This window comes from Acartia tonsa, chromosome 4 (genome assembly GCF_053477335.1).
Source record: "Acartia tonsa isolate MP-2025a chromosome 4, ASM5347733v1, whole genome shotgun sequence".
NCBI classification, from domain to species: Eukaryota; Metazoa; Arthropoda; class Copepoda; order Calanoida; family Acartiidae; genus Acartia; species Acartia tonsa.
In genome coordinates this window covers 24,494,484-24,521,576 of record NC_137263.1, presented here as the reverse complement: position 1 = coordinate 24,521,576, position 27,093 = coordinate 24,494,484, and the positions used below count along the sequence as shown (strand labels likewise).

Sequence of the window (27,093 nt, the reverse complement as noted above, 5' to 3'; positions counted from 1 at the left end):
ATAGTACCAGTGTATTTTTAATTCTTACCTGTATTTTTTAATGTTGTTTTATGTGTGATCTTGGTGCCATTTTGCATAATAATTTTTAATCTGCATACAAATGACGCAGCAAAACTATTTTTTTTTGGTCATGAATTTTGCGATTACTTAGCAATTAGAGTGCGATTTTCTGATTGGGCATAGACTTAATTTTTTATATTATCAACTGCATACACATTTTTTATTGAATGATGATAAGAAAGCCCACTTTGACAAAGATGGATGTTGTTCTTGAAAATAATGATGAATGCAAATAAATATTGAGATGTTTTCTTTACAAAATGGATGGCCTCTTCTTAATAAATTTAAAACTGAAGTATCAGATATTAAGATGGGGAGTGTCGAAGATATCCTAGGGGTATTCACAGCATGACATTGTGTGGACGGCTTAATGTTTCTAGTTTAATTTTCAAAAAATCTCTACCCAGTCAAACATGCATTATCTCTCCAAAAAAATTAAATGACAATTTCAAATTCATAGAAATGATAGGAATGAGTTATTTAAGCAAACAAAATTTACAGTTTTTCCAAAGTCAGTATGATCTATCGAATGAAAAAGGTTTGAAACTGATAGAACATTTCTTTATACTAAAACATATTTTTTCTCCTGTTTTTTCCCACACTTCCAAAAAATGAAATTCAATGAAAATGAAATGGTTCTTACGTTAAAAAAAATTTCTCACGGGTCAAAAAAATGAATTTAAATGAAAATCATATGTACCATTTAAATCAAAATAAATGGTTCCCACATTCTAAAAATTTTCCCACGCTTGACATTCTTGAAAAATGCTAAATAAATGGACATTTAAACAAACCAAAGATCGCGTTTTTTGCAATGGAATGCTTTTTTCATTAAAAATTAAAAGTAAATGACCAGCATTTTTTTTTCATTTTTGTAATTTTCCCCCAAATGCCAGAAAGATGAAAAGAATGTTTTTTTCATTGAAAATGAAAAGTGAATGACCAGCATTTATTTTTCATTTTTGTAATTTTCCAAAAAATGACCTGGCATTTAATTTTCATGTTTGACTTTTTCCAAATTATGCCAAGAATCTTCATATCATTAAGAGATGAAAAATAAATGCTGGTCATTTACTTTTCATTTTTTTTTATGAAAAAAAACATTCCTGTCATCTTTTTTTCATCTAAATGACTTTCATTTAAATTTCATGCCATTATTTTTTTCTATATTACATGGTTAGAAAAAATCCCGCTAGATGTCTCAAATTTTAATTTTAAAAGTGGGAAAAGTTAAGTAAAAATAAATTTAATTAAAATTGAGTAATTATTATGTTATTAGAAAATATAACGGAAATATTTTTGAACATGAAAGGAATTTTTAACATTCATTTAAAATAAAGAAATCTTATTTGAATTACAATTTCAATTAGTCATATAAACGACTAATTTCAGTGTCAACTACAACACATTATTTATTTTAGTAATATCTTTGGCCATCATACTTAGGTACATGTGGCAAGTCCTTGGATGTTGCTTTACATTATATATTATTTCCTGGCATGTAAATTTCATTTCTCTACAAACATGACTGTGATTTAAAAGTCAGGTCTCCACAAAAATGATTGTCATTTAAAATTCATTTCTATAATCATCAAAATCGGTGCCATTTTAGAAGGGAGTTGATTCTGAAATATCCCTGATTTTCATTTTTCTGGCATGATGATTTTAAATGAATAGATGTAAGCGAAAATGATGAAAATTAAATGAATTTTAATGAAAATGTTAGCTGGGTACAGAATTATAAAATACATTAGATATACCATATATGTAATTCTTAGTCTCTGATATGAGCATCTTTTATTGTACCGTCGCGGAAGTCGTTGAGACTCCTTCCTCCGTCCGTCATACCCCGCGAATTTCAAAGCAGGGAGCAGCAGATACACACACACACACACACAGAGGCAACTTCAGTTAGTAGTGAGACTTGAAGACAAGAGAAGCCATAGCGCTTCAATTTTTTAAGTGAATAAATTTTTTGTATTAATTGCTAATAACTAACAAGTGTTTATAGTAAGATAAATCTTGTTTCTGATATTTTATTTTACATTCTGTTGACTTTTTATAATGTATTAGTAAAGCATTTTTAGAGATACTTAAAATTGCATATCTTGTAAAAATTATCTATTTTAGATATCAAAGAAAGAAAGATTTTTCTTTTAAAGTTGGGCCTCCGTGTGTGTGCGGGTCTGCTTCAAGTACACTTGCCTACTTGGTATACCATTTATACATACATATATACACAAATCAAAATGAGACATTAAAATACAAGTTTTTAAAAGAAATAAATTGTGATTTATTGTAAATGTTAGGAACCAGCACTACGCGGTTGTAACACATGTGCAAAAATTTCAAGTGATTCTACGCAAAATTGGTGAAAATAAAACAGTTAAAAAAGTGATTATTTTTAAAAAATGATGCAGATTAATAAAGTACTGACAGCATTTTTGCTGATTGGTTTATCCCAAGGTGAGTCAATTTTACTTTTTGGAATCTAATGAGAAAAAAACGTGAACTAGTGTTGCATAGCTTCCAAGTAGTAAGGTTTTTTAGTCCAAAGCTAAAGATCTCATAAATTGCTGGGTCCAATGTGTTTTAATTTTCAGGATGCTTTATGAATGTCATGACATGGTTTATGGCTAATTTTCTGACATCCCCACCTTTCCCTTGAGGCTAGGGGCGAAGCAACCTATATTTTTCAAAGTAGTTTTTTCATCTATCCGTTAAAATATCGCTAACCACTGAACCGATTGAATTCTCTATTATAAAGAAGCTTGCTATGGGTCTCAGAATGGATTTAGGCATTTTTTATTCAGAACTTAAGTCTTGGGATGGTTTTAGGCTTTTATTCTTTTCCTTACATTCCCATTACAAATACAGAGCCGCTGGAAGCTAGGTGCGCAGCTGCAAGCGTATAAGAAAGTATTACCAATAACTTTTATCTAACCATGGAAAAATATCAATGAGGCTTGACTTATCAAAACAAACTTTAAAAACACTGTATATAACAAGGATGGCTATATTCTTGGAGAAATTAGGTAGCTATACTTATTAGGAGATTTTAAAGTTTTTAAATATCAATATATTAGGCGAATATTTCTTTTAAATACAAGAACACTATTTTTATTGCATTTAAAAAAATACTTTAAAGATTTTCAAATTGTTCGTTTAAGCCAGACTTTATGACAAATAGCAAATTCAGGGAAAAGGGAATGTGATTCTGACAAAAAATTGTAAGTGAAAATTTCCCCACAACCTCTTTTCTTTTCTTTTCCCCTATTTATCCACTTCCCTTCAGTTACACAAAAAAGGTTTAACAGAAACAAAATATTTAATTTTCGACAAATGGAATTAATTGGCTGAATAGCAGCCCCTGAGCAAATTCAGCAGCTAGTAGGATATTAGAGTAAAACACTAGTGGGAGAAAGGGTTAACTTACACCTCCCCATCGCAACCGTCTTGTGGAAGCTTTCTATTGGGTCATTGAAAATCAACCAATTGTGTCGCTTATATTAAAACAGCCAAGTAGCAGAAAATAATTTAGAAGCAGACGAAAGAGGTCTTTGAAAAAGGAAGGGAGGTAGTTGTCTGTATATACATCTATACTAAAGATCTATTAATAGGATCTTAACAGAAAGATAGACAGACATACTACCAACCTATAATATACCTAGATTATTCAGTTGAATATGAATATTCGAATCTATAAATAATTTTCGTAGATCCAGGATAATTTGGCCTATTTTTATGCAATTAAAATAAGATACTGGGAAGTTAATTATAGGGGTTGTGGCTAATAAAGAAGGAAAGTTTAAGGTTTGATCTAAAACTAATTGTATGTCTGACTATCCAATCATTTTCTAGAGTTTATACATATACAATTCTTTACTTTTATTTGCATATTAAAGTTATTATTTATCCTAGGTATTATATAAAGTAGTTAGCGTTTTTTTGTCTGTCCCCCAAGGATCTCGCTAACCGCTGAACCGATATTGTTCTCCTATACAGTGAAGCTCCTTATAGGTCCTGGGAAGGTTTAAATTATTTTTGGGAAGGGTGTCTTCATGCCCCCCTCCCCCCCAAAAAATATTTTTTTACTCTTTCTTACTACTGAATCGAGTGAGTTGTTTTTTAAGGGAGGCTTTACATAGGATCTGGGATGGTTTTTGGCTATTAAATTTCAGATTTGAATATTAAAAAGGTTTTACGCTTTTTCTTAAATCTTAGAATAGGGAAGCTCTCAATACTGGGGGCGTAGACACTAGTATGAATATAAAGTATTAGAAAAAAGGATGACATCCTCTATAGAGATAAAACTTTGAAATTAAATTTATGAAAATAAAGTTAAGCTATTAAGACACATTCTATAAAATAAACAAGGATGTCAACATTCATAAGTAGCAAAGCTCAAAAAGCCATGTTGGACAAACGGACGAACCGTTTAAAAAAATACATGTTTATTTTTGTACTAACGGATAGATGGACATTTTAAAATTATCGAGTAGTTTTGCTTCTAAACATATTCTAGCAGAAGGACGTTCTTACAAGCCCTAAATGTAGATAGTTTTGCTTTAAAAAATGACAAAAGCTTTGCTTTAAAAAATTTATGTTCTTAAATTAAAGTTTAAATGTAGCCGCAGACTAAACATCATAAATTAATACCAGTTTTGTTAATCCTGGCCTTCGGTCCCTCAAGGCTAACAAAACTGATTTCAATTTTTCATTTATAATCCACGGAATGCTGTCTATATAATACGATGCAATACTATTCTTGTATTTTCATTTTGAATATCCCTACTTATATCCCGGCAAAAGGCACTCCTTAATTTAAGTTAAGACACACTAAATTTACTATTTTCATAAATAGTGTTTCAGTCGAGAACATTTGTTTAAGTTTAGTATAAAAAAGCTAAAAGTCATTATGTCAGAGTTACTACTTTTTCCAAATCGTACCTAACTATTACAGGAATAATCATTCCAAGTTTGTTATCAATGGGACAATTCTAACATGCCTAAATTAACGATAAGGGCTCTCCATTACGGTAATTATTTTTTATCAGGGCTCTGGGGATAATATATTAGACGATTATTTGAAGTACATCCCCAATTATAATAAATAAAATTACCCTACTGTAGATTTTTAAAAAGTGTAGACATTGATAGCTTATACCAACCTTTTAAGATTGAATAATAAGTCCCCAAAATGTCTAAGCCAACGAATGAGTGAATTCAGAGTATGAATAATAGAATATGTGAAATGTATCTGAGTGAATCTAGTAAGCAAGGCAGCATGGTATATATGAGAGGATGACTAATTCAGGCATATTCCACTTATACTTACTCTGGGTACGAACCAGCAAAAAAATTATCGAATCAAACTTGATCATAAAAGATAAAAAGGTTCTACATATTTTAGCTGATCCATGATATGCCCCCCCCCCTCTACAAAATCCTAAATCTTACAACTTGTTTTAAGCCCCTAAGGACTTTATCCATTTTTCTCACTCTCCTGGACTGTATTTTACATTTCCTAACCTAAAATAAGTGATTTAAATACATTTTACTTGAAAAACTTAAAAATAAGGGGGGGGGGGTATAGTTTGGATGTCAATTAGCAATATAAGGAATTTTGCTGGGTTTTATTTTCATTCCAGCTTTGCAAAACCTATGTATCTCTATGCGTAGTGTGTGTGTGTGTGTGTGTGTGTGTGTGTGTGTGTGTGTGTGTGTGTGTGTGTGTGTGTATGAGTGTGTGTGTACGTATTTGAAAGGAATGAATGATGCTTGAAAGTTGATGACGTGACGTCACTCATAGGCCTGAAAAAAAAACACAGCTAGGGAGGTAAATCCATGTCAAACTTTTGTACTGAAATATATCATACCACTACTTTTTAAAAATGTGATTATTAGAATACCCTTAATTTGTATATATACCTAATCAAGACGCAAAATGTCTATATGAAACAATAAAATAAAGTAAAAGTATCTCTGTGAGTATGTCTGTCTGTCTGTGTGTACCAAAGAATCTCGCTAACCACTGAACTGATAGGGCTTCTTACAGTTCTTTAGAAGGTATATGCGTCTATTTTGGGGGAGGATACGACCACCCTCCCTAGAGAAATCGCAAAAAAAAGTTATAACTAACTCCGTCTAGCAACAAAATTTTTAGGTAAACAGCTGATCTTAACATATGTAGATTGAAAAAAAAACATTTTACGTGCCCCTAAAGGCTCTTAGAGCCGTAGCTGCTAGAATTATCTATCTATTATCTACATACAGTATCGATCTAAAAGCTAAGAAATTATATGTCAACGACTTGACTCAATTTTAACAGAGAATCACATTTTCATTCAATAAAACACACATTTTGACTATTCTTTCTATTTACACATTCAAATTGGCAAAACTTTTTATTTCAAAATTTTAGAGATAGACAAATGCGCAATTTTAACATGATTTTATCTATAATAGTGCATTTAAAAATAGTGGCTTTGCCTAAAGCCTTAAGGGACTTTCTAATTAAGGGTTTGTTGAAGATTCCTCCCCCCCCCCCTTTTTAATTATTCTGTATACATTGAAAAAAGAGTGATGGTAACACATATATATATATAAGTGGTCTAGCCCAAAACCTACCCATACTTACTTAATTATAATATAATTCAATTATGCTATCGACCACTTAAGTACCTATATGATATTTCTATTTTTTTCACAGATAATATTTCTAACCTACAAGTTTTTTTTATAGTGCAGTGGTGTAAAGTGATTTTATTCATCATTGTATGACTAAGCTTTTGGTGACAATCACACAAAAAAAAAATGGAATAATGATAAAATACTTTTTTTATGACAAACCTTGATAAATTGATAATTACATACTACAATAACATTAATTTTGGTTCATTGATTGATAAAGTAACCAAATTTTTCACACTATCGGTATTTTTTTAACATTTGGTATAAATCAGTTAGGGAGGGGACAATAGAGTGCAAAACTCGTTTTGTTATGAGTTAAAACATTGGGCTATGCTAAGAGGTAGAGTCCAAATTTCCCCACTAATTATTTATTTTTTATCCAATCTTTCTTTAATTATAAAAATTATAAGTCTTTTCTAAAGCTGAATACTCCAAATATTACTCAATTATTATTTCTATGTATATTGCCTTCCTTGGTATATTCTAGTTGAAACCAAACTATCGAAGTTAATAATTCATACATGGTTTTGTAGTAGATTGAATAATATAGAAAGCAAATAGAGAGATAAATTGGTTAAAATAAACATGTCCTTACTCTTAAATTTTCTTTGATTGGATTTTTATTAAAAAGCCTAAAAATTGTTTAGGATTACTGAGCTCTGGCGGTTCTGAGATCTTACTATTCATTCACATAAAAATAAACATTAACCTAGGGATCAAAAGGGATAGTACAATGGCCGATAAATTGATGTACAATGTACATACATAATGATGATACACAAAATTACCCCTTTGAACGTTTGAACACCAATTAATGCACCAACGAATTATCAAAATTTACTAAAGTTCCCAAAGTTGTTAAGTAAGCGAATAAGAAAACGATAATATAAAACTTTGAAGACTAGTGTAATGAAAGCCCAGTGTCCCCTTTCTCTCTGACACTAACCTATTAATAAATGTATTTTGAAATTTTAAAGAGAACGTAGATTCTAAATATGAGTCGTGAAGCACTCTAATTATTTCTATTTATGAAAGCAGGCTGAGTCAATACTTATTAACCTTTGACTTTCAACAGATTTAAATTAGATTTGATCCATTTTTTGTTTCTTTTAAAGTCACAAACAGTATTGCTTTTGTCTATACCCCCCCCCCCCCCACCCCTACGGACACATCTTTATTATATTTTAAAGATAAAGAGATATTTATGAAGGGGATAGATATTTGGCATACTAGCGGCTACGCCCTTAAAAAGGTTCTGGGGTCACATTAAAACGAAAGATTGGAGGTACTCTCCACCAAAATGGCTAGAAACTTTTACTGGACCTTACAAGCTCCACTGCAAAGGAGAACCATGTCGGTTCTGCGGTTAAGGAGATCCTTCGCTTTACACAGACTTCCTGTTACTTTTATATAAAAAACAACTTTATAAAACAAATTTATCAGAAAGTGATATTTTCAAATCTTCAACAATTTGTTTTATTTTTCTGTAGAAGAAGGGATAAAATCTTACGTATATACCTAGAGAAATAAAAAAGATTTTTAACTCTTTATTATTATTCGATTTTTAAATTTTATATATAAAGCATTTATCTCTCTAACTGTTTGACCAATTGTAATGTCCTTCGGGAAGCGTCATATATGCCATGCGATGGTTTTAGGCAACTTTTGCAACATATTTCATTAACTGTCCGCCAATGCTACATTTCATTAGATTATAAACGGTCAAAGTTAAAACTGAATATTATACCTTAAAATAGTAAAATATACATGTCTATTTATCCTATTTTATGAGAATAAAATTTTATAATCTCTGAGAAAATCTCCTTGCTTCCCCTATTTAAAATCAAGGATAACAATACCCATTGAAGCAGCACTTATATATTATAACTTTAAAATGACAATTGAAAAAAAACAATTTATGAGTAAAAACGCTTCAATTTAAGCGAAGTGTAACAGTTTTAAAACAGTTCAAAATATACGTACGACTTCCTGACAATATTTATGGAGCTGCTCCATCGTTACAGTACGGTTTTAATTCAATATAACGGTTTTATGCTACACAAATTTATAACATTAGATATTTATATATAGACGAACGGGCACGCCCTAATCTTATAAAAGCTTCGCTTTAAGAAAATTGAAGAATCTTAAGCATGAAGAAGATTAATTTTTTGTCTTGTAATATTAGATGAAAGCCTCCCTATCAAGATATATTTGACAGGTATCTAAAGGGATAAGACAATGACCGATGAATTGATTCACATCTCCAATGACTACACACAAAATTACTCCTTCTGTAGATTAAGCCAACGAATAAGAAACGTTACTTTAAAACATTTGGGACACGATAAACAGCCCATTGTCCCCTTCCTTCCTGTATATTTGCGCAGGAAAAAAGAGCATCGTTAAATTATATAACACTGCTTATTCAATCATTAATTTCTAGCTTCCAAAGGCAAAATTCATCATATGAAATGTTTTAATCCTAAAAATGTTGATCTTATACTCCTTTTATTGAGCAATTCTACAAGACCATAAACTTTTAATCAGAAAATTTTGAAAATCTTTTGATTGTACATTGTGTTGACACCCCCCTTCAACACGCCTATGGATATAACTTTCTTGTTTAATGTTTATTCGTGCATAAAATGTCTTAGAAGATTTTTTAGTATAGAATTTAAAATGTTATTGCATATTTAAGAAATGAATTTTTTCTAACGGCCAGTAAAACTAGTCATTCACTCACTTAATAATCATTTGTAAAAATCATTAGTAAATTAAGGAGGACAAAGTAAGTTATAGCAAAATCTAGCATCTATCTATGATTTTAGTCGAATGATTACACATTTCCCCTGTAGAATTTAAAGGTCTCCCAAAGACTAACAGACAAAGTAATTTATATAATGAATGCTCATTTTACTGCTCATTGGTATCGGAAATCATTACAAATAAAATTCAGATGTCTATTTTATATAGCGGCCGAGAAAATTTCGCCCATTATCTTACAGATGGACGAACGGACGGATATTTAAACTATAAAGTTGTTTCGCTACTAAAAATCATTGACATATAAACAAATTAAACATACTATTTAGCTTTTTAAATATATTTTCATCATTTAACTAATTAGGAAACTAAAGGCTAGAAATACAGACTAGACGCTGGCCTGCTTAAAATCTTTGGCCCCAAAAAAACTTTTCATTTTTTACTTAAAGGCTTAAATTCCCCGACTAAGGGACATATTCTAAAAACATTGAAAAAGTTTGTTTGAAAGAATAGCTCTATAGTCTTTTTCTTTTGAGTAGGACTTTCTCTATAAATTATGCTAACTTTTTTACGAGAATCGTCCCCTGTAAACAAAAATATAAACTCATTTATTTTCATTAAATATTTTCTAATTAAAATCTAAAGATGTTTTATTTCAACACTAGATGCTACGCCCACTGAGGAATCTATTGTGAGGTGAACGGGAGAATAGACACTTTAAAGGAGAGTCATATCGGTTGGGCGGTTAGCGATATCCTACGGTACAAACAGACAGACAGATATAGACATTATTTTACTTTCATATCCCAAACTTTACATTGACAATTAAAAAGTATGCTCGCTATTATTATATCTTATGATTTAACTGACTATAGTCTGGCTATGATTGGAGTTATTGAGCAGCTGTACTCCTAAATGAATATGATATTATATTGCTACTAAAAAGAGAACTGACATTTTTCTATAATATGTAATAGAGAACAATATAATCCACTTTCATTTTACATTATTATGTACAATAAATAGGTCAAACTGTCTGTTTTAACAATAGTATACTTTTCTCGTTTTGTCTTTAAACCTTATATCTACATTATACTGCAGATTACTGCTTAGAATTGAATACTTTATATTAATAAAGCTGGGTATCTGTTTGGCTGTGCCTATGTTCCCAGAACGATCACGTTAATCATTTCGGGGAGGGGGGGGGGGGTATTATTTAACTGTAGTAGTATTTGATGGCTTTCTTATGGACATTGCTGTCTTTGTTGCTTTATTAGAATACTGGTTGCCTCGCCCCTGCCATCTATGGGCTATGTATTCAAATGGTTGAGTAAGAAGAACTATAGCCTAAATCCATCACAGGCTTAAATCTTCAAATAGAAAAGCCACTCCGGGACCTCCCGCCTACCTAAAAGCGAAAACTCAGAAGTTATTGAAACATTAAGCATCAGACAATCAATGTAAACATATTTTTTTTTCTTCAGGAAACAAGCTGTACGACTATGCCCTGGATGACGACTATGATTATTATGGAAATGACGATGGCAAAGACAAAACTGAACATGATTATGATACACATGAATATACTAAGGTAATATGTTATTTATATCATTACTAGTTTAATATCCACTGAAATGATCAATTTCGTTAAATATCCATCAAATTATTTTTTAGCAGCCGCGTGTAAGCCTCAGCGAAGTCGTCATAACTTTAAAATTCAGCTGGGTGTCTAAACCTGGTAATTAAAACAAGTTTTAAAAAACCCTTTATAGGCAATGTCGTGTATAAAAATATTGGGTGTTTTCCCACAAAGTTCCTGTCTAGTGATGAACCCTCCTTCCCCCCTTTTAATTCTTAGATTAATTAAAAATGAAGGGAGGTATTTTGTTTCGTATGACTATCACCTGCAATAAACAAACAAACGAAAGACTACACCCCCTCCCCTAATTTAAACGTATGTAAAAGATAGGGGGGGGGGGGGTTATATGCTCAACATAACACTTTGAGTGAAATCGCCAAAAAGTGAAGCAAGAATTTAAGTGTCAATCAAAACTGATAAAATCAATATTTTTGTTTATACAGCTTTTTTTTGCAATTCCTAAGTGCAAACACTTTATTTATAAAGTTTTCAAAATTCTTTAGCAGTTTAAATAAGCATGCCGAAAAATTTTATTTAGTAAAGTAATGGGGCATTGGTCCGTAAATTATACTGGTTCAATAAGTTTTATAAATACATACATTTTCTCCTTAGTTAGCTTAAAAACTGGTATTAAATGGCGATTGGGTTGTACTAGCTAGGCGTGTCCAAACTGTTCCTTCCATGATTTTACTTTTGGATGGTTTGCATTATTTTATCGTTCATTGTCTTATTCCTTAAGTATCCTATGTTTTATAATAAGACAATTAATAGAGGATACTTTTGTCCTTTGGTTTAAGAGCTTTTTTTAGCTGCCTAACTAATAAACAAGGATTAAACATTCCTCACGTCGTAGCAAAGCTCAAAAATATCATAGAAGGAAAACCTGACATTATAGAGTAGATGTTAGGTGGTCATAAAAAAAAGGTAGGAGGAGAAAAGAAGGATAAGATATCATGATATAAAATCACGAAATCTTTACATATTAATTTGTACATGTCTCTTGAAACATGACTGACGGACTGACGGACCACGTAAGTTGTATTTTGTATGCTCTTGGATTAAATCAGCAGTCTTTTTAAAATAGAAGGGGAGGAAATCCCATATCCACAATAGCGTTACAAAGCAAATTATAATGTAGCTTCGCTACTAAAAACAGGCTAATAGCTATACCAATTATACAGTGACTAGCCAAGTTATCCAAAAATAGAAAATAACTAACTCACACACACAGACAGGCAAATCAATGACTTCCCCCTCCGCCTATAAGGCCGGCGCAAATGATTGTTTTTTTTGTGAGGGATAAAATAATGATCTCCCTCTGTCTGATTCATGGGGGGTGGTGATAGGTTTTAGCCTATTTTAGATTTTTAACAAAACATTTCATACAAAAAACTAAAGGAATCGCCTCTAGCCTCATGAGGCATCGTCTCTGAATATTTTTGTGTGCTGAGGGGTTTCAGCTAAAAACATTAGGTTAGGTAAGGTTGAGTAAGAGACTCCAATTCTATTTCTAGCAGTGTTTGAGTTTTTAAAAGGGTTGCAAACGAGAGGTTTTAAAAGATAAACATTTTTTTGAGCTTTGCTTACAAATAACTTGATGTACAAACATATTTCATGCTCGTTAATTAAAATTGGACTGAAGTAAATCTTCCAAAAAAAAATTGTGAGCGATTTTGTAACAGCTACTATTTCGCAAATGATAAATGATCTAAAGTCAAACTCAACATAGCTAACACACTTTTTCCTCAACCTTTTTATCATGCTTCCATTTTTAGTAAATTGAATTCCTAGCGGGGGTGAGGCGAAACTATGAATGCTAATCATAATTTATGTCATAAACAAGGGGTGGAGGTCGGTAATTCCTGCATAGGTTGGGCGCACATACGCACTCACACGCACGCAAAGGGAGATCAGAGTCAAACCTTGCCCTACCGTTCCGCAATGGGTTGTAATAATATCTATTATCATAAGTGTAAACTTTAGTATGTATTATATGCATAAATATACACTCTAAAAAATTCGGAACTTTAATTGTTTTGTGTTACTAGAATAGAGTTTAAAGTTAAATGCATTTTATTATTGTACCTTATTTTTAATTCTTTTATATCATCTTGAAGTAAGTTTAGGTTCGGTTAGATTTGCGGGTTGATTCAGTGAAGTAAAATTATTCTGGAATATTTTTTTACAGTGTACTTTCTTTTTTGTAAGCATTTATAGCTTGTAACCCCTTTTAGGGCGCACCTAAATGGTTTCAAATAATTTTGATAGTTTCAATTTAAATATTTTGTTTATATTAGGAAGATAAGTATAATAATTAATAACAAAATTATTTACAATGGATATAAAATTCTATAGTATAATATAAAGTAACGAGATCCTTCGCTACAGACAAAAAAAAACTTATTACTTTATATAATAGGATAAGTATTTTTTTGTTTGAAGCTGAAGATCTACTGGTCCGAATTGATTGAACTTTTCAGGGAAGCTTTATAAATATCTTTGGATGGTTCTAGGCTATTTCTCTGATCACCTTCTCCCTCCCCTAACAACGAAGCAACTAGTTAATAAGAAAGAAAGAAAAAAATTCATTAAGTTTATTGTGCAAATATTTTTTAATTTTCTCTAACTTTTTATTTTTAATGCCAATGAATAATAATAATAATAACTGCTAAGAGCACTTTACATCCACACAAAAGATTATTTCCCCTTGATATATTAAATATTATATATCTGTCTAAATTTCCATATTTCCCTATTCTCAATCTATCATTTGTTCATTTTCAGAGCCAACAACTTTTTGGCAGATGAATACACCTATGTCATATAACTGGGAATGGTTGTCAAAATTATTTATGATATTTGTACAACATGTTTACTTTTAAGAACTTAAATAACATAAAAAACGAGAGCCTTTTTTGCTCTATCTTTGAGGTATTATGAATTGGTTAATATTAAGGTTTGATAATCAGGTCAGAAATGTTTTCCTTCTCAGTCCTTTAAACTTGAGAGAAAAGATTTTTTCAGTTCTTTCAAGTAGATAAAAAATAAGTGTTATTTGATGCTCCCTGAACAAGGTGTACAAATGTTAAAAATAATTATATACAATCACGAGAACACTTGTCAGTTTCATGTTTTAGGTTAGAAATAGAGGCAGTACAATTCTAATAGGAAATGACATTTTTTTGGGCCGCCATTCAAATTCATTTTCTTGATTTCTGCTTGGAAAGAGAGTCGAGAATGTAAAATAAACTCATTTTAGTTTAGACTTAATTTAAGCGATGGCTAGTTTAAAACATTTTTGCATAATCGCATACTATTGATATATAAATTTTTTAGGTAGTTTCTATCATTAAACATTGGTTTTAAATTACAAGGAGTTCATGTTACGGTTTAGATTTGTTAGGATGATTCTACTTTGCTGAAATAGACTACCATTGCTATCCGTTACTATTACACGGACAAGACTTAAATAAAGAAAATTTATGCTGTAAAAAAAAGTGAATCGGTATTTAAGTACTTGGAAGTTCCAACAGATTTTCAAGTACTCTAATAAAGTGATACTCCAAGCTGGCTAAAATAACGATATTCTACGCCCTTTACCACATTCCCCCCTTTTCTACTGGATGAACGAACTGACCAATAAATGAGGTTTATATTAGCAATTTTTCCTCTGCACTGTCAATATAATCACATATTCTATTCCATTCTACTATACAAGGGCTGCGATTAATAAATTAGTAAGTTTACAACATTGTGTTTCAAAAGATGTATCCCTCTTCATCGGTTTCGACCGTTTTTTTGTGCATTCTTTAAAAAATCAACAGAAATTGGATAGGGGACGGAGCCCGAGTTGAGGGGATGGAGGGGGGGAGTTGCTGATGTCAGATTTCTGTTCAATATTTGTCGTTTAATCAAGGAATATTAATAGAAAGTTAAGAAATGAGTGACTGACTATTTGTTTAAAGCCAATTTAATGAAATTTAAAAAAAAGTAATTGCAGTAATTATTTAATAAAACTAAGTAAATGAATAAAGTTAACAGAATAAGGATGACAACATCCATGAAAGCGAAGTTAAAAAAAAACGACAATAAAAGCTGCATCCTTTCATATCTTAAAACAAAATTAAGGTGAGGTTCGTCACAATCCTTCTGATTCCTACTTGGAAGTCAGAGCAACGCCCCCTGGAGGCTGGTAACGAAGTGGAAAAAAAAAGAATGAGTGTGATGGTCATGTCTATACCATTTCACGTCTCACTAAACACGACACCTTTTTAATGAAAACAAGGACAATACAAGCAAATATGACGGGGAATTTTTAAACATCTAAATTTTCCTTTCTTCAATCGCAAATGTATTTTTTTCTTACGTTGATAGGAAGGATAATGTAGGTAATTTTCAAATGTTTATTCCGATCGTATAGTAAGTTTCAAAGTGTTTTGAGTTGATGAGGTCAAGTTACTCCCACCCTCCTTTAAAAAGCCCTAAAACTATACTTTAAAAAATTGCAAATGCCGCCACCGTCAGACATGTTTACAACCAATTTCAATGATTGTAGAGAAGCTTTGCTTTACTAAATCTCCAATACCACAACGAAATTTAATTATTTCCCAGAATGTGATGCGCAATAGCAGGGATAAAGGGTACGAGAAAATATTCAATTTAAACACACACACACTTTTCAAAATTGATTTGGACCCGTAAAGCTCTACCCCTATGGGGAACCTCTTAATTCATACCTGACCAAACATAGAAAACTATAGATGGAGGGGGGAGGGGAGGGGTTAGGAATAGGGTAATAATTCTTGTCTCCAAATTAGCTTCAGCTAAAAAGTAAAGTTATGACTCCCCTTGTCTCCGAAAGGCTAAGGTCTAAAAATGTTTTTATCTCCAAAATAAAACATTTTTTCTATAATTTTATCATATAAAATGTACCAAACCCTTAAATCTGATAACAACTTACTACAAAAAGGGAGGGAGATAAAAGGGTGTGTATGCTGTTCACTCGGTTTTGTTTAATTATTTTATTTTCATGTTTTTATTTTTTTTTCATTTGTTGCATTACATAGGCGTTTTAGGGCGGCCTTAATTGATTTACAGTTTTTTCATTAAACTTTAATAAAAATTATTAGATTACGTTGTAAACATTAAACATTAAACAAGACTAAAATTAACCATGAAAACAAAACATTATATATATTTGCCGTCCATTTTTCTGCTGGTTAGTAATCTTTATTGTAAATGTAAATTGTCAATGACTCAATATGTCAAAAAAAGAATTATAACAGGGCTCGGCAGCCACGCGTCAGCCGCGACAAAGCCTCAAATTAAAACCTGTTCAGATGCCTTTTCAATTATTTTAAAAAGAAGGATTGCTATATTTGGGACAGATTCAGACTTCTATAGTTGATTTTTAAAATTGTAAAAGGTTGATTCCCTGAGGCTTACAGGCGGCTGACGCGCGGCTGCCGAGACCTGAATCATAGAAAACCATAAGTTTGATAAATGATAATGAACTATCACAATTAATTTTGTCATAATTAAGAAATGATCATTTATGCTAATTTTATAGGTTAATGTATTGTAAAGGATTATAGGCAAATTATTGGTCTCATTTTGTATTGTATTTTTAATAGGTTTATTTACAAAATTACAAAAAAAGATTTTTCAAACTATATAGGTATTTATTCGCCTTTCAAAAACGGTATTTTAGTGATTAATTGTACTTTTACTTTTTGAAATCACACGACTTGGTATCTGTCAATATAAAATTAATTTTATTTCTTTAATATATTTGTAAAATACTAACTTTTGTATTATTTTCAGGAAGCTGCCCTGGACGGCCTGGATGCAAAGATTCTGACCCAGCCTAAACACCTGGTGGTGGATAGTGGAACCACAATCATGCTTCCCTGCCAAGTTGACCAGCTTCCAGGTATATATACATATATCATATTTGTCATCTGAAATAACTAGGATTGGCTAGAAATCAAACTTGGTGTTTGTAAATATGTTTTTGAATATGGAGAATCTACAGCAGTTGATGTAACAGCCTTGTACCGTTTTTCCTTTAAGATGAAATTGGTTGAGATCTCGTTGAACCACTAAACCGATTGAGTTCTTCCTTTTTAGACGTCACACTTGACATTTTAGGCTTTCTCCTTTGAAGACCTTGTAGATGCTAGGTTTCAGCCACTAAAGCAAAGAAAAACGGAATCCCATTTTAATATGCGGATTATAATTGTGCATATCCAACGAAAAAGCTTTATGAAAACTTCTAAACTTCAAAATTTGATAATTACGTATAATGCCTTTTAAAATTTCTAAAAGTCGTCAATACATGGAAATATTTATTCAAACTCTTAATTTATGTGACAGTAAATATTTTTTTTATGGAAAATATGTTGTGTTTTTTTTACACAAACGCTATTTACTATGCTTAGATATGTTTGTTTTTTGTCTAGACTTAAAAAGAAACATATTTTCTATTTATTGTCTTTTATTCTTAACAAACAAACTTTTAAAGTTTCTTTTAAAAACAATTTAAATTAACAAAAATATTTTTTACATGTTTAATACCATTGTTAAATTGAAATAAAATAATTCAATATTTTTAGAATGAAAGAAATTTTATATTTCTTTTTTATTATGATTGACAGAAACTATGATGACGGCTATCATGTTTCATGTTCAATATTTTATATTCTCACGTCAAGTTTCGAGCTTATTATTATTTTATATTTAGAACAACGGCTACGGCACTAGCTCACGGTATTTTTCTATAGAAATGTCTCAAATATCTTTTAGATAATACTTATTATTTTATATTCATATATTTATGAAATTAAAATGATTTTTATTTACTTTTTTCTGACAGTATTTTTTTTTAAGTTTGAATCATACTAATATACAATAATAATCAAATATGTTACAACTTAGAAATTGTAAAAAGTTTTTTCTCAATAAAAAAAATATTTAAGAGGGAATTAATAAAAAAAAGTGTATATCTGTTGACATTAATCCTTGTGATATACATCTTTTTATGAGAATGTTTGATCCCCATCAAAATATCATAATCCTCTGCATACACCTCACCCCCTCAACAACCACCCCCCCCCCCTCCTAAATAAAAAAAATATAAGTTTAAATAAAAATAACTACTACTTAAGTAGTCCTTTAAAAAATCCAGTAAAAATCTTACCTTTTATTAATATTTATATATGAATATCGGGGAATTTGGAGGGATTCTCTTATGGAAATCCATGACCCTGATTATTTCATATATAAATATCCAAAAACGTTAAGGTACAGTTTTAAAAATATCAAAATTTTCAATATCGGATCAAGGTTCTAAAGGTTTATGAATATCATGGTTACAATGGAATTGACCACAGAAACGTAAATAAAAATTATAGGATTTAAACAATCTTTAAGTTTTAAATTTCGAATTGGTGGTCAACTTATTCATACTTTTCAAAACGACAGTAAAGTAAACAATTATAACTTTTTTCAAGTATCCACTTAGAAATTTGAAGAGGAATTCTTTGAATAAACTGCTTTATTTGTAAATGTTTGAATATTGACCAACGAATATTTCCAAGAATTTTTACATAGAATATCCAGTGCACACTAATGGATATAGAATACATGGATATTGTGAGAGATTCTCGCATAACCTGATAAAATGTTTCTCCTAGCTGTATAATATAACAATACCCCCTCATCCCTTCCTCTTATGACAGTACCCAGTCACTTCCTCTGACCATGGAGGTCCGTATATACCAGTATACGAGGACTGTATTAGTAATCTAATATTCAATCCAGACCTTGCTGCATTTTATTCAGATAATTTTTACCAAAATGGCTTTGTCATTTTAATTTTTAAAATAGATAATGTGGAAAAGATTTATATAATTTTTTTGTGCATTTCTATTTTTAAAACCTAATTATTCTTCGACTTTGATTGTGAACCGATAATTTACAATTGTTAAATTCTTGCGAGTTCTCAATTTAAATTTTAGACGTGTTTCACCAAGAACGACACATTTTCATTCAGCTGCGCCAATTAGGAAATCGGTTAACAAACAAGAAAGGGTTTGCCAATTTCCTGTGAACCTTATCACAGACAAAGTAACCCACCACGGACAGACTAAAGAGTTGCTGCGCTCTGTCAAGAGGATTAAGAATTCTAATCATTCCAACCGGGATTGCGCCGAGTCCCCTGCTGGGGCCTCAAACCATACAGTATTTAACCTAACCTAACCTATAAAATTTTGTGAAATGTATGCAGTTTAACGTGAAGGCATTTCAATTTTCTACTCAATAATTTCAATGCTTATTTAAAGGTGTTTGTAAAAACAGCGCTGGTAATGTCTTCTTCTATCGAGTCCTCATGACTATCTTTATTTTAGAACAAGTACAGATAATGTGGAAGCGACCTGACGCGGAGACCAACCAGATCCTCGTCATTGGCGACAACATCCAGGATGCTGATTATAAAACAAGGTGGGTACTTTATTTTATTTTACAAAGACGGAAAAAAACTTTAAAAGTTTTGTGTAACTGTTGTTTAATTGGTAGATACAGTCTCCCATTAGTAAATTTTCGACAAAATACCACTTCGCAATTATGCAAAGTAGCCCATAATTCATTATTTTAGATAATATATATGTCAGCACAAATACAAACAGATAAAATTTACACACAAAAATCAAAATTCGTAAGATTTTAGTTTAGTAATTAGACTCATAAAGTTCAAAGTTTTTCTTTGTTACCATTATTTGCAATTAACCAAAGGTTTTAGGGCAAAACAACAAACCCTTTGTGGGCATAGTCTGAGGAAAAAATAAATTCTAGATGAATAAAATATTAAGCGGCTTTATTTGATTTGCAATGACCTCTTCTGTAATACAAACTTCTTGAGAGGTTAAAATAAAAAAAATCATAAAGGACAATAATGACATTACGTAGGTAGTCCAGCATCAATTTACAAAAAAATTTATATTTTTTAAGAGCAGAATATGTCATTTTGCGAAAGCGATTGCATTGTAATAAAAACTATCAGTTTGGAAATTGTTGTGTTAAGTAATAGTTTCATGTTTAAAAGGGCGATTGAAGTAATATACATGAATAATATAGTAGCTATTAGTCTAATCTATATAATCTATTATAACAGAGCCAGCCCATTATTTTACACTTTGTTAGTTTGGATTATTATCATTAAATCAAATTTGTTGCCTTTGTGCTGCACACGGCAAGGTTTCACTCCTTAAAGATTACTATCTAATTGTATTCATTAGATTTACTGTATTTTTCTTTTCAATTAAACAAAGCCAGTCCTTAAAATTACAAAGGAGACTAATTCGACTTTCATAATACAGGGCTCGGCAGTTGGCTATTTTTAAGATCAGTAGCTGCTGGTCATTAAAAACGTTGAAATGGCAGCAGAAAGTTTACTTACAAGTTACTTACACAATTTCTTAACCACTAACCCCCCCCCCCCCCCCACCACCATTATTTTTGATTTTTTTTTGTTTCTTGCACCTGCGGGGGCCACTAGCCTTTACTTAAACTGAAAATAAGCATCAAAATACGTTTTTCAAAAGTTCGTTTGTGGTCCAGATGCAATATGAGGGAAACCGCCCCAAAACCTACATAGTTTCCTAGTTGTTTAAAGTTGCTTTGCTACTTTGCAATCAAGTTGAGTTGCACCAAATAAAATTGATTAACTTATCTTAATTTTTGTCCAGAACATAATAAATTAAGTTGACTATATAGAAAGAGGACAGTAATGGTTGTGCGGCGCAGTTTTTAAAGGTTAATTTAAAAGATTAAACTTGAAAACCTTGATGTAAAATTAAATCATTAGGATTTATCTTTTTAATGATAAAAGTATATCAATATTTAAACAGATATTTAAAAATATACAAATTAAAAAGTATTTTTTTAATACCTAAAAATAATGTTTAGATTTCACAAGTTTGTTATGTACGTCAAATCTACAAATTATAATTGGTCTTTATATTTGGAAATCGTAGGAATTTTCTTCTTCTAAAGAAGTTAGATTCAAGTTTAGGTTTTTGAGTATAGTTTAAGAAGTAGGGGAAGTAGGGGGGGTGAAGGGTCCTTCTTTAGTTGCTAATAAATATGCAACATATCAATTCATAGTAGTATTTTAAGCTTCGCTTTTACAGACATTGTTTTCCTTGTTTTAAAGCATATCTTGTTTTACGTACTTGCATATGTGTATGTAAATATGCATCTTTGTGGCTTTTTTTCATAACAGGAGAAAGTTTAGTTTGTTGTCAGGAATCAAGGGACTAATCCAAGTCAGGGAGACAAAACAAAGAAGCAGCAAATAGTGCCTAATAAAAAATGACAACATACAATACAAATGGACAATGATAGGCCAGTATACATTTTACCATTGGTCAATTATAATGAATATTGGCCTATCATTGGTCATTTGTATTGTATGACGTCATTTTTTATTTTGCACTATTTGCTGCTTTCAAAACCAAACATAGATTTAAACCAATGGGGGTCTTTTAAATCTATTTAAACTAATTATTTTGATTTGAAAATAAGAAAACAATGGGAGAACTTTGCAAATTATTAGCCCTTTAAGGCTTCCAATAGATACTGATTTTTTCCTAATCTAAAAACAAATGGTTTCTTCCTTAAGCAATGATTTTAAAATGTAAATTACTGCGAGGATAAACTTATTTCATTTTCTCTGAAGTTTGAATAATATCTGTGCTGTATACATTTAGAAATTGGCTAACCATAAACCAATGTCGTGGTACTGAATATCAAAACAAATTTTTAACATATTCAATACCAACCTATATTTTTCATTTTTAAGCAATAAGCACATATATAATTCCTAATAATGACTTTATTTTCATCATATATCCATTGTATATAGAAATATTGTAATGAATATGATAATGATGTTTATTTATAAAAGAAAACAATATGATTTGATGTAGATGGCTAGTTTTGTATTGTTATACCACAATTATTGACAGGTATACATGTATATTATTATATGTATGTATATATTTACATATACTTGCCTGTTAAACTATCAAGCCTTTATTATATCAACAGATATTTAACTATTAAACTATTTGATATAGAAGGTTAGTATAACTAGATTTGTTATTCCAACGGATTTAATTATTTTCCCACAAAACTATTTCTTGCTCCCCCCCCCCCTCCCTCTAAAACTCTTGAAGGGATTATCCCTGCAGCGATATCCTTACCTTTTACTTAACTTAATCTAACCTACAATAACCATTAAATAGAAGTTTTTCTGTTTTCAAAAATACGTGTTACATTTTTATATTGGTAATGTTAAATGTTAGACATAATATTGACATAGTGATCACTATTATAGTAAAAGCAATGTCATCAATAAGTTTAACCGGGTGTATACTAAGCATAAATGTATATTGATACATCAATTCATGTGTTGTATATGTTGATATATTTTTACATCTAAAACAAATCAAGGTCGACAACATCCATACAGGCGAAGCTGTAAGATTGAATATTAAACAAAAAATTGAGCTGAATAGTTTAGCGACTAATTTTAAAATCTGCATGTTCTAATAAAAATTGTTCAAAAGTTTTTTATAATTTAAGCATCTTTTGATAAGACAATGATGAATTGGTACACTAAAAAACGCCTTATGTATATCTAAAATATCGGTTTAATAAAGAGTTTTGACACTGCTACCAACCAATCGAGCTTTGAAAAGTCTCCAAAGTTTTTAGGCCAACGAATAAGAGAACTTATTTTTAAAACTTTAGGTTTCGATTCAAATGCAACGCTTGAAAAATATTTCCAAAAGGAAATTGTACTTTTTGTTGGACGTGTTCTCGTCCTGTCCTTAACATGTGCATGATTGACGTCCTTCTGGCAAGGGGTGATACAATTTACAAATTCAATACAATTCTTCCTGGTATACCAGCTGTTTGTATAAGGGTTAATTTTAGATATTGCAGTGATTTTCAGTACGTGTCCGAGCTTATCATTATCTTAACAGACAGTTTTTAAATCTTATTAAATTCTTCCCACTTGTTTTATCACTTAGATTTTATCGAGCACAATTCATGATATTTTTTGGAACCACCTTGTTTGTTTGATCAGAGTTGAGCTAGGGGTATTCATACAAACATACAAGAAAAAAGTTTTTGGTAAAACAGCTATTGCCAAAGTTTATGTGGTTCTCTGTCTTTTTTTAGTTTTCTCCTTGAAATATTAAATATCTTCTCTTTTTGGATTAAGTCTAGTTATTGTTCTCTGATTGGTCACAATTATTGACATCTACTTCTTACCCTTATCCGTTGGCCTAAAAAAAATCATAATAAAATTAATTCTATAATTAAATCATCAAATCTTGCTGAAGTGCATTTAAGTGCATATTCGTATGTATAAAAGTAATCGCTTTCTTTTAATATATAATGATAATAAGAACTCTAGAAATGTTATATTTGCGAAAGCATGAATTTGGTCTTTTAAAGAAAAAAATATGGGGTTTTGTTTGAACACCTTGCTGAGCATCGGAAGTTGGACTCATTACGAGAGATTGATTCTAAATGAAAATGGCTGCACTATGCATCATGGATATAGAGATAGGACAATGAGAGATTGATTCTAAATGAAAATGGCTGCAGTATGCATCATGGATATAGAGATAGGACAATGAAAGATTGATTTAATCTTCTTCTCAATTCTGACCAGCAACCAAAACTGTTCTTTTGGAAGCTGAAAATTGATTGAGGAAGATAATGTTAACAATTAATTTATCTGTCATTGCTTTTCCCTTCCCTGAATTTGCAAAAACAATATGATAGGTTTACATCACATCTGTAAATTAGATATTACGTTATTTCCATGCATTCTTTTGTTTATTTTATAAAAGCACAAAAGTTAAAAAGGTTGATTCTGACTAACCTACGTCTTTTTCTCAATGTATATATCTTTCTACTAGAAGATACGCCATTGAGGCCTTCAGGAAAGAGAAGGAACAGGGGTAAAATAGTTATAAAACTTCTCTGGACTGAAAAAAGATTCACCATATCGGTCCATTGGTCAGCGAGATCGTATGGAACATACAGACAGACAAACACCTTGTTACTTTTATATATCTTTCCATCTCTTTCTGTCTCCATACTTCTTTTCTTTTTCCCATGATGCAATTTTCAGAGCTCAGCTGATAATTGTATGAAATGCAAGGATAGAGGAGGCAAAACGTGTAAAAAAAAGGTTGTGTAGGAGTCCATTAATCTGAACCTAACTAAAGGGCCATTATAACTTATTATGTCTTTTGATTATCTTGGGATCCTATAAACTAAAGTAGTAAATTACTGTCTGCAAGATCTCGGAAACGGCCTTGGATGTTTTTTTAGCAATTTTCCTTTTATCCATCGTCCTCCTCCTGAGGCCAAGGGCAAAACAACTCGTATTGGGATATTGTGTTATTATTAATTGCATGTATTTCGTGTCCTTAATCCCTAATTTTAACACCAAATTTTAACCAGGCTAGGCCTTTGCGATTGTCAATTACATCTGAACAATAGCAATTATTTCCATTAGAAGCCCAGCAAAAATTATTTAGTTGTCCAAAATTTGCTTTAATGGACGGTACTGGCTGAACCCACGTATTTGTCATGGACATTAATACCCTTATTATAAAATGCTACGCTTTCATTAATCTGCAGTTAAATGGTTTCCAACAATGTTGTAACTACGTATAAAAACGTTTTACATTTCCTATATAATGTTATTTCAAGCGAGGCCTTACAAAAAAATATACGTCTAAAAAGAAATTTATTTTTAGGACTGAAGTTGAAATCAAAAAGGATGGAAGCTATCTGAATATTGGAGTCGCCAATGTAAGTTTTACTTTTTATTTTTTGTATATTATTTACTCTTAATCAAGAAATGACGTCATATTGGCCTACCATATTGGTTAATACAAATCATACTGGCCTGACATTGGTAATTTACAATATTGATATTAATATTATAATCATATTTAGCCTGGAGATGCTGGTAGGTATACCTGTGAGCTGGCTATACCTGGAATTAAACAGAGATCTGTCACCCATACTGTTAGCATCAGAGGTATAAAACTCTTTTTTTGATTATTTAATTAAACTTTCAATTCTTGATGTCCGCAACCTATTTACATTATGTCGTCTGCAGAAATCTAATAAGATAAGAATCTAATAACTCAGTTTAATTAGAATAGTGTGTAATGCAATTGAAGTACCCTTCATGAGCTGAAACATTGGTGATTATAGACCGTTTTTTGGTGTATTTTTTCTTAAATTTATAAAATCAAAATTTTGCTTTGGTCCGTACTATTTTCTTACTCTTTGAAGGGCTAGGTAGTGATAGCTGTGTGCGGCCTAGTTTGTAATTTTTTTGTAATTAAAATTTAAATTATGATTTTAGTTCCTCCTGAGATCAGCCAGCACTCTGACTCTGTGGTACAGACCAAGAAGGGTAGACAAGTACGACTGGTATGCAAAGGAACTGGACATCCCACACCTACTGTCAAGTGGACCAGAGTGGTAAGTGGCCATTTAATTTGAGTATTAGGATTTTTTTGTTATGTAATGAAAAAAAAAACAATACATTTTGTCTAATTAATGATCATTCTACTTAGGAAATATTGAAGGCTATAGTTTTTCCTAAAAAAAAATACATTCCCTGCCATCTCGTTTCTTAATTTTACTTTCAGCATTCTAAGTGCCATTTTTTCAAATCAGATTTAACTCTTTTTCTTCTCTTTATCGTTAGATTATTACAACATGCGATAAGATGCAGAAAAAATGATTTTGTAATAACTATTGCAAATTTTTGGGTAAGATAGTCTTCCATTAGATGAACTATCCCTTTTCTCTGGCTTTAAATGGTCGGTGTTATTGGACTTAACCATCCTTGTTTACAAATTGTCTATTTGTCATGAATAAAAAAGTGAACAAATGTACAAACAAACATTTACTTTGATGATTCAACGCAAATTGTATGGTACGTCATCCCCCTCAAGACAACTGGCAACTTTTTACTCAACATTGAATATATTGATAGAATATCTAGAGACAAAATATGTAGATTAAATCTATTTACTAAAAACAACTCTATTTTTTCGGCTGCTAAGTAAGATAGATTTCATAACTTTCTCGTGAAGATTTTTATGTCTATTTACTTTAGAAGTTAGATTAATTTAAATTTATTTGGAAGGGATGTGATCAAATTGATACAGCCATATAATTCTAACAAATTATTCTAAGCTTATGACATGACTAAATATTCCTGAAAAAAAAACATTGTGCCGCTAATGCAAAGTTTAAAATGTACATACATTTAACTGTATGAGTGGATTTTTTTTAGGAAGTCAAATATTTATTTTATTTTCAAGTAACAGCATTATTGAAAACTAAATCAACAGGATTTTTTATTTTACGAAGTAGAGTTCACCTTTCAAAAACCTTCCCCAGATATATGGGCCAAAGAAAATAAGTTATGATGGTTGAATTTTCATGAAAAAAATTTTTATAAGTTATTATTTGTGAAAAGGGATAAAATATTTTTTTCACGGATTTTCTTTTTTAAGCTTATTTTTTTATTAGTATGGGATGAAATTATTACAGTAGCTCTGGTAATAAATAGAAAATAGTTATAGTTAAACCATTTTTTTAATATCCTAAATTATAGGGTAAAGGCAAGTTACCAGATGGCAGCACTGAGAAGGAAGGAGAGGAGCTTATGATTACCAATGTTGACCGTCATGATGCTGGTGTGTACAGATGTATTGCTGATAATGGATTTACACAGCAGGCCTCTAAGGTAATAGTTAATTGTAGAGTAGAGTAGCTATAAATGACTGATAAATCGGATGACTTAAAACCATTTTGAT

General features: G+C 31.0%; 1 protein-coding gene across 2 annotated transcripts in view; it reads left to right on the top strand.

Annotated features, from left to right (window-relative positions):
* Nucleotides 1-1,969: 1,969 nt before the first annotated feature.
* The window catches only part of LOC145316533 (protein amalgam-like), a 42,863-nt gene continuing 17,739 nt past the window's right edge, over nucleotides 1,970-27,093 (top strand). Inside the window, exons 1-8 of one of the 2 annotated variants that reach the window (XM_080157105.1) lie at nucleotides 1,970-2,526; nucleotides 11,004-11,110; nucleotides 16,982-17,090; nucleotides 19,567-19,660; nucleotides 25,006-25,060; nucleotides 25,208-25,292; nucleotides 25,626-25,744; nucleotides 26,892-27,023. In XM_080157105.1, the coding sequence (XP_080013231.1) occupies nucleotides 2,472-2,526; nucleotides 11,004-11,110; nucleotides 16,982-17,090; nucleotides 19,567-19,660; nucleotides 25,006-25,060; nucleotides 25,208-25,292; nucleotides 25,626-25,744; nucleotides 26,892-27,023 (756 nt within the window). In that variant the 5' untranslated portion in view covers nucleotides 1,970-2,471. The remainder of the gene's footprint in view (nucleotides 2,527-11,003; nucleotides 11,111-16,981; nucleotides 17,091-19,566; nucleotides 19,661-25,005; nucleotides 25,061-25,207; nucleotides 25,293-25,625; nucleotides 25,745-26,891; nucleotides 27,024-27,093) is intronic. The other variant, XM_080157106.1, reaches the window with a different exon arrangement.